The sequence below is a fragment of the Coturnix japonica genome, chromosome 2 (genome assembly GCF_001577835.2).
Source record: "Coturnix japonica isolate 7356 chromosome 2, Coturnix japonica 2.1, whole genome shotgun sequence".
Lineage (NCBI taxonomy): Eukaryota > Metazoa > Chordata > Aves > Galliformes > Phasianidae > Coturnix > Coturnix japonica.
In genome coordinates this window covers 78,256,375-78,265,966 of record NC_029517.1, presented here as the reverse complement: position 1 = coordinate 78,265,966, position 9,592 = coordinate 78,256,375, and the positions used below count along the sequence as shown (strand labels likewise).

General features: G+C 39.6%; 1 protein-coding gene across 1 annotated transcript in view; it reads left to right on the top strand.

The window, feature by feature from the left end:
• Positions 1-9,592, top strand: part of NPSR1 (neuropeptide S receptor 1) — a 59,976-nt gene that overhangs the window by 7,405 nt on the left and 42,979 nt on the right. The window contains exon 2 of the mRNA XM_015855020.2: positions 9,425-9,557. Coding sequence (XP_015710506.1) covers positions 9,425-9,557 — 133 coding nt within the window. The remainder of the gene's footprint in view (positions 1-9,424; positions 9,558-9,592) is intronic.

The window sequence follows — 9,592 nt, the reverse complement described above, 5'->3', positions numbered from 1 at the left end:
GTGTTGAACCTCATTAGGTTCACCCGAGCCCAGCTTTCCAGCCTGTCAAGGTCCCTCTGAATGGCATCCGTTCCCTCCACTGTATCAACTGCACCACTCAGCTTGGTGTCGTCAGCAAACTTGCTGATGGTGCACTCAATTCCCTCATCAATGTCATTAATAAAGATGTTAAAGAGCACCGGTCCCAAGACAGACCCTCGTTACCGGCCTCCACCTGGACATAGAGCCATTGACCACCACCCTCTGTCTGCGGCCTTTCAACCAATTGCTTATCCATCTAGTTGTCCACCCATCAAATCCACCTCCCTCCAATTTGGAGATGAGGATGTGATGGGGGACCATGTCAAAGGCCTTGCTCAGGTCCAGGTAAATGACATCGGTCACCTTCCCTTCGCCCACCAGATGTTCATGTGAAAATGGGCCTGAAATTCATTCTGAAAATGAACTGTAAGAAAATTGTAAGAATGGCATTCCTCTCTTCAAGGAACTGTGTGAGTCTGCTCAAACGTTCTCGGGCTAAATATAGAAAATGGAAACAAACAGCTTGTTAACTAACTGAATGCTAGGAATTATTCATAGAAATCATTTTAGGAATAGTTTCAACAGTAATTCAGGGGAACAATCAGATCTCCCAAATGATCTTGCAAATAGAATGATGATAAATTCATGAGGTAAGATTAATTGTTTTTATGAATTGTATTCTCATCTGTGGAAATGAACTTCCAAAAACTGATCCAAAAAGTCTTTTACTGGACTTAATGCAAAATCAAGATTTTTATGGTAATAAATTATTTCTTGATAGATTGGTGGACATCTTAGAATAATTTTCTTTAAAGCTTTTTTAACAGTGAATTTATCAATTAAGTACCTTTCTATGTTTTTCCCCCTATTCCAAGAGTAACTAAGTTCAATTAGAAAAATTGAAAGTCATACCTGTATTTCTTCTTCTTTTGTGAGGATTTCAGAGGAACTGAAGTTTCCTTCCTTTTATTAAAAAAAAAATACATATTGTGTATACAGTTGCAGGGTTATGCTATATTTGAACTTCAAGTTTTCACAAAAGAAATCAGAGAATATATGAGGAATTTGTGTGTTAGGAGGCTATCAGGTTTGATTTTTGCTTTTGTAGCACTTGTCTGTTTACCTTAGCTTTACTTCAGTCTTAAATTAAGACAACTCAGCTGGCTCCTCTCTATGTACTTTCTCCTTCAGATATTGATGTCAGAGCCTGGAAAGCTGAGTCAGAAAGTAAAAGTTTGGCTCCAGGAATACTGGAATATTACAGATCTCATAGCTATCCTCCTGTTCTCTGTTGGGATGGTCCTCCGTTTGCAAGATCTGCCACTTCGGAGCGATGGCCGGGTGATATACTGTGTGAACATCATTTACTGGTACATACGGTTACTAGACATCTTCGGAGTAAACAAGTATTTGGGACCATATGTTATGATGATTGGAAAAATGGTAAGAAAATTTGGTCTATGACTTCTGTTTTTTGCAAGAATGTTCTTGACTCAGTGTGTTTGGATTTATCAGTGAAATCACTTTTTTGTTTTTCAGATTATTTCTGTATTTCCACGTAAACTAAAGGTCAGGCCTTTCTCAGTTCAGATCATCTGTGCAAACCCCCCCAAAACTGGCCATTAGATTCTTCTTGTTCTGTTTGATGATGTATTGCTTTTCTTTCTTTTTGTTTTGAATACCAAGGCCATCCTACACCTTTGTGCCTCATTTGCAGTAAATACAAAGGGTACTGCCTCTTAACTAATTGCAAATTTGTTGCAAATTCCTAACTTGGTTAAGGTTAAAAGAAAAAAAAACATTCTGGATTTTGAGATTCTCAAGGAAATTGCATTGTGTAGGTGTGGTATGTTTAGAATTGTAATAGCTATGATTAAGATTGACCTTTCTATATTTAGTTCCATATCCACATGTCCTTGCATTCTGCCTGTTCAGGTGTACCCCTGAGAGGTGAGAAATCCATGTGCCTAACTGCAGCCTCTGTCCCATGGGCATATCACATCTATATAGTGTTGCAGGACTATTAATAATTTACATAATAGTAAGCTCATATAAAGGAAATCAAGCAATAATTAATGCTGGATGTATCCATTTAGACTTTATTTACATATATATATTTCAGCAGAAATGTTGCATTAAAACTGTTTTACACATCAGAGTTAAAATGTCTGAGCCCATACAGAAGCAAATGTACAGGCCCCTGATATTTGAGAATCTGCATGTATAGCTATGGGTATAATATAGTAATGTCTCCTATTTATTCCCATGGAAACTACAACAGATACAAAGAGCACAATTGCACTGTTTGTTAGTCCAGATTCTCAGCTACAAAACACTATTTTTCAACATAGTCATCACCATTAGCTATGCATTTTTGCCAGTGGTGAACAAAACCTGCATGCCACACTTTTAAAGATCACGCTGTCATTGCCACTGCTGCCACTGCTGAAGCCATCCACTGCCTCAATGTGCCAAAAGCCACTGTTTGGTCTCCATAAACGTATGGCAAGTGTCAGTGTATGCCAATGAATGCCTTTTTTTCTACATGGAAGAATTCAGTGACACCTTTGCTTCATCCACACTTCCATGTCAGACACCATTTTGCCCCTCTGCTGCCATCTGTCACACAGCAACAACATGGAATATTGGCAGGAAGGTTCAGCCTCTACTGCCATATCACCAACATCCATCTTTAAGGATGCTCTAAGCCAACATAATAAATGGGAGGCATTACTTCCAGATTAGCCCTCATACATGTTCGTGTTTTATGTACAGTTAGCCAGCTTTTGTTGTGTTAATCATAGCTGCCTCATGCATTCTAAGGTTGAAGATTTACTTTTAAAAAGCAGTATGGAATAATCCTTGATGTCAACATTCATTAAAAACAAGCAAATTGAATATTAAATGTTTTAAATATAAATATTACTGTTGTCTGATTGATAAGTGTAAAACAATCAGCAAGTTCAAATAGGTCCTATATTGAGTTTGTTTTAACACAATCTATAAAATAAAGGTTCAGCCACCATACTTATTGTCATAGGAAAAGGGATATATGGATGCATGGGCTACAATTTCTCATAAGTATTATGTTAGTCACAAGCCCAGTGCTTGTTTGCCGTGAACATAATTTTGATGTTTTCCACCTTACTTCAATGAAGCCAACAAATAACTGTTGATGGGAGAAGCTTTGCAGAGCTCCAAAGCAGAGAAAACACTCAGAGTTTTTGCTGTATATTACTGAAAAAGGACAGCAGGACAAGTGAAAAGACCAAAGTCACAAGGGAACTACTGCATTATTGTTTCTTTCTTTCCTGCCTTATTTGCACCATGTTCCTTCATCAGAGAATACAGTGGGAATTAGTGATTACACAGCACACCATGTATAAAACTCCTGAAAAAAAATTTACTGTTGTGCAGTAATTTTCACAAGTGCCGTGAACAAAAGTTTCAGAGATGTGGTGGTAGCAAAGGCCGTTCAAAAAATATTAAACAGATTGGCCACAGATAACAACCACAGAGTTATGGAGTGCTGATAGGAGCACAGCTTCCCCAGTAGTATAAACAGTGTTGGGGTTTTTGTTTTGTTTTGTTTTTTCCCATGGCCAGCACAGAAGGGAAATGGTTGAAAACAGCAAAATAAAATATTTTCCATCCCTTTGTCATTCTCACGTGTGTACAATGAATTAAGCTTCGCTCCACTTTCACTGGAAAACAAATGTAGGAAAATCATTAGCCTCTGTAGGTTCAAGTACCCACTCAGAGGATTTTGAATTCAGCTACCAGAGTACTGTGAAGGTGTGGGCATCTGTAAAGGAGGGAAGTTGTTTCATTTTATGCCTTCCTGTTATTTGATTTCCATACCTCATCCAATTTTCCATGCACTCAGCAACTCTGACACATGTACTTTGCCCACACATGCAATGCCCAGCTGGTTTGAGTTACATAAATTTGCCCCTCACATCTGTTTTCTGGCCAGCTTATTCCCCTGTGCAATGGCCAATCCATTTATAACATGCACGGACTTCCCTGGGAGTTGCACCTGCTCATTCCAGGCTGTGCTGCCTATTTTTAAATCACATGCCCATCTACTCCTTGGGTTCTTTCTTTTTCATCATCTTGCAAGCCCCATTCAGTACTGGGGAGACAATCAATTTCTACGTATTTCTACAGAGTAAGCCTATCACAGCTAGACTATACTTATAGCTGTGATAGGCTTACTTAATAATACTTAATGCATTCCACAGACTGAGCTTGTATGCTGGGCTTTGTATGTGCCAGTGTGTACAAATATTTAGGCTGGTCCTGCATTGCTCAGTATATCCCAACCCAAAAGGTCTTTGTCANCTATCTCTCCTAAAGAGCCTATAGCCATCGATGGTAGTATCCCAATTGTGGGAGTCATCCCACCATGTTTCTGTGATAGCAACAATGTCATAATTTTCAGAGTGCATCACAGTTTCCAGTTCCTCCTGCTTGTTACTCAGGCTCCCTGCATTAGTATAAAGGCACTTCAGCCGGGCTGTCCGTCTCACCACCTTCATAAGCAATCCAGGATCCACTAGAAACCATCCCTGGATGTGTTTAAAAACTGTTTGGATGTGGTGCTCAGGGACATGATTGAGCAGAGGGTGGTATGGTTAGGTTGGGGTTGGACTTGGTGATCTTTAAGGTCTTTTCCATCCTGAGCAATTCTATGATTCTATGTAAGGTATACTTTTATTATATGAATGGCCAGTACAATTTCTGCTAGTTGTGACAACTAAGTGATAAGGTTACAGTGATCTTTCAGTTCTTTAACATGCTTCTTTGTCCTCACGCATAGTTCATCTACAAATTAATCAAGAGTAATCCAACCTTTTTTTTTTTTTTTTTTTTTTTTTTTTTTGTGGCTTTTCCCCTCCCCAAATATTCATCTGAAGTAGGAGGTAGTTTGTGTTAATCTTCTGAACTTTCACATTCAGAAGCTTAACATCTAATGTATGAAGCTTACTTCTAGCCTAAAAATCCCCACTGTTACCTCTCTCTTGGTAAAATTATTGGTGCCTATTTGCTTGGGCTGACCACTCAAAAGCATGCTGAAAACATACCATACTGCTCCGGGCAGTACCCAGCCAAGTCCTGAACACCTGCAGAGACAGAGATCCTGCATATTCTATGCACTCCTGTTCCAGTGTTTGACTATCCTCATAGTGATTTTTTTTCCTAATATTTAATCAGAATGTCCTGAGTTGCAACTTCCATTTGGTGCTTCTCATCTCTTTATTGTGAACTCCATTATAGAATATACAAGGAATATACCATACTGGAAGGCACACACAAGGATTGAGTCCAACTCCTGGCTCCACTCAGTACCACCAAACCCTATGTCTGCAGCCTATGAATTCAGAAATTTTATTAGAGAGACAAAATAACAAACCACTTCTGCAAGCAAATGGAAATGTATGCACTTTTCAGACAGGTTTCCTGACTTACATTTCACCCATGAAGTGACTTGCTTCATTGGCTAAAGCTGGATTTAATCTTAAAGCAAATTAGCAAAACATGAATATGTGCTCCAGATGTCAAGCACTTCCATGCTTCAAGCAGCAGTCTTGTGGAATAGCAGCATAAGCAATGGTAATTGTCAAGCCAAGGAAATCCTCTTGACTTTGATTTGTTCTGTAACCTTAATTAGGTCACTAACATTTTTAATTTTTCTAATCAAAAAGAACTGCTGTATGACACTAGTCTCGTTCATGATGCTCTTGTGTAATGTAGTCAGTATACCCATTGCAAAAGCAGCCCTTGAAGAAAGCTTCTATACAAGGATCCAAGAGATGTTATTATCTTTTTATCCAGTTGTCTGTGTAAGATATTATTAAACAGCGGTTCTCTTTTCTTCTTGTAAATCACCTTGCTGTAGGTTGTTACAAAAAGACGATTTCTGCTTGATGAACGTGACATGAAAAGAAACACATCTATTTTTAAGCAACCTCACTGTGATGTATAAAACAGAGTTCTGGACAATGCAGCTGACGTGAAGTTCAGGGATCAATTAGCTGTATCTCAAATCTAAGACTTGTTTTCATAGGTGGAAATTTCATTGACTCAGTCAATCTGTACAGGTATTTTGTAAGCCAAATTTTTTAAATAACCATCCTGAATTCTGTGCTGTGATTTTGGTTCACTGATTTTGGGCCAATCTGCAGTGGATCTGAAGAATATATTATTCCTTTTCTTCTTCTTCTTTTTTTTTCCCCCTACAGCCTTTTCATGTCTTCAAAAGTATGCTCATCTATTCCTGGAGCCTGTTGTGTACTAGATTGAGCAATTTAAATAATTCATTCTTTTTGTCCATCAGTATCCTCTGAACTGCTGTCAACTCCTTACCCTGTGCCTCTCTTGAAGTGCGGTGTCCCAAAGTGGACATAGCATAGCAGTTGGGTTCAGTGGAGTAGATACATGCAACACGTGTTGGTCTCATGGCAGTTGTTGTTTTCAGTGTAGAATTATACAATATCCCAAGTTAGAAGGGATCCATAAGGATCATCAAGTCCAACTCCTAACTCCACAGAGGACCACCTCTGTCTGAGATTGTTGTTCTCATGCTTCTTGCTCACTAGATCTTTCCCCATCTTCATAGCCCTCTTTAGACTGCAGTGCCCAAACCAGCACCCAGTGCTGGAGGTGAGGCCACACAGCACAAAGGCACAGCAGGACAGCTCCTTCTCTCACCTGGCTGTCAGTGTGGGTCTGATGCACCATTCCCAGGTATGGTTGACCCTTTGGCATAGTGGCGGTATTCCACTTGCATGTAACCTTCACCTACTGTGTGTTGGAAGTGATGTCTTGAAGTCTCACCCAGGCTGGTGTCATTACAGCTACTGCACTGTATAGTCCTGTGCTTCTCCTTTATTCAATGGAATCCTGTTTTTAAAGTGTGTGTTTCCAGTTCATAAAGAACATTTTGAATTCTGGTTGTAGCTTCCGTGAAGGCCTTTATCATGATGAGCATCCCATTAATCCCTACAGAAGTTTTCATTCTGCAAGCAATTCAGGCTGATAGAGGCTGCAGTGATTTAAGCTGCCTATTATTGTAGCTCCTTAATCCCCAAGAATGAGATCTTTTTGTCTACTCTCTGAACAGCAGCTACCATAAATAGATAATAGAAACTTTGTCTATATGCTTTTGTCTACAGTCTTTCAAACTCAGCTCTCCTTACTCAGCTCTTGCACCTTTTTGGTCATTTCTGTAGACTGGTTTAATTGTACATTTCTGTAGAGCTTAAAGCACTCATTTTTAATTGGCAAGAGTACTAACTATATGTGTGCTTACTCCAATGTGGTGAGGAAGCACCCCTCTAACACAGGCTTGGCTGACACTGAATTTTTTCTTATGCAGCAATTGCAAAAAGATTTGTGTCAGAGCCTTGTTCTCTTGTTAGCCTTATCCTTACAATACAGGAATGCAGAATTTCTTAAAAAAAAAACAAAAAAACCGCTCTCTCCCAATTTTATATTAGAGAAAATGGGAGCAAGTCTTGTCCCTTACTTTTTAACATATGAAAGATCTTTGCTGGAATGGAAAAGACAAGCCAATCCCTTAGGAGAACCAATTAATTTGAAGGACAAACATGATATGAAATCTTACTCTCCCCACCTCTCCCTCCCTCTGGCTTTATCTTCCAAAATGATGCCTCCTTCCAATCCCTGCACAAAACAAAGTGTCCCCATAAGCATAGTTTTACCATGTCTCTGCCAAATGTTGTAAAGGGAATTTGCTTCCAGGAGATTCTTAGATTAATATATATATATATATATATATATATGTTTGTTGTTTCTTTTCTTGTTTTTGTTTGGTTTTTGTTTTATCTAAAAGTTAAGCATCCGGCCCACACTGGTTGTCTTGTATAGGTGATTCAGTAATCAGTGGAGACAGACATCCCAGGTTGGGTGAGATGAATGATGACTCATGTCTGAGATATTACCATTATCTAGGCTACAAAGACCATTTGAGTAGCTGTCTCTCTTTAGAGCTTTAAAGTTAGATGAGGTGACCCAAATGACAGATTAAACCAACAAAAGTTAACGTGCTGGGAAAAATGAAACCATCTAAACACAGCAATCATTGTGTGCTTAAACTAATCCCTGGGCTCGGGCATGGAGCACAGCCTGGAACTGCTCATACAGCAAGTGGATCCTGCCTCTTCTGCATGGCCACATAGGTCATGAAATCCCACTGCTACCAAACTGGAGCTGTGCTGGCTGATGACTGACTCCTCAGTTGAAAAGGAACTATTCATGCTGGCTACCGATTCTGCTGAGCCATGTGTGTATTTTTTTTCTACCCTGATAATACACACGTTGTCTGCTATCACTACTGGATTCTTCAGCACTTCTTAATTCTGCATTTCTGTGTTTCTCTGTCCTATGCCCTTCAATGTCTTGCTGTGAAAAATGCTGTATGTTCTGATCGTCTTTGCAGAAGAGCAGCAGAATTGTTTTCCTCCTTGCCATACATGTATTATGCAAGCTAGCTTTTCTAAGTTTGCTGAATATTTTCTCCACATGCTCTGTGGATTCATTGCTTCTCCGGCATCGTAGCTGGTTGGCTGATGTGGAAAAACTGAACAGTCCCATGTGGCTAGGAGAAACCTACTGAAAAATAAGTAACCTGAATTTAGAGAAGACCAAACAAGTTTTGGTAGGCCATAAAGGAAAGAGCAAATTGTGTGTGCACCCACATGAAACAATCAAATGTATGCCCCAATTCTTGCAGTCAGAGAATCATGATGCTTCCAGAGTGCTTTTCTTATGTTTCTTTTCTTTGTACACACTACCACTAGGGGACGTTTTGTCATCACGTATCGCGTACGGTGCAATTTTACTTTTCCTTACAGTGGGTCATGATTACTTTTCAATCTTGGTACACATCTAGATTGTGGAGTGCATGTCTGAATTTCATAGGGTTTGTGGATGACCCATATTCAGTGGGCCTGAGAAGGAGAGAACAATTTATTTCTCCCATTTCTCCAAAGGAGCATGTCTATCAATATTCCTCGCAAACCATGGCAGCTGGTTATTTCACAGCCTGTTGGAGCAACGAGAGAAAGCTGATGGCTGCCTCTCATTTAAGTGTCCAGTGCTGAACAGAGGCATTGATAGTGGTTTTGTGAATGTAGCACTAATATACAGGCACTGCAAATCAAGCTGGAGGGGACATCACTGGTGATGATGCATGTGAGGTATTTTCTGAAAGAACAAGAATATCTCTTAGTCTAAATAATTAAAAATCAGTTGTCAAAACTCACATTGCACTCCTTTTTGCATTCTCATCTCATTTGTTCTATGTTAACTGACTGGCTTAACCCAAGTCACTATCCCACTCACCTGCCCACATGATTTTTTTGTCTTTCCGATGCAGACAGAGCAGCTGGTGACTCTTTGGATCCTCTTTATTGTTACTATTGCTGGAAATGCCATCGTGCTCTTCTCTACGTGGAGAAGGAAGCGGAAATCTCGAATGACCTTCTTTGTTACACAGTTGGCAATCACAGGTAGTGTTTGGGAGGGAAAGGGGCACTTAAGCTTT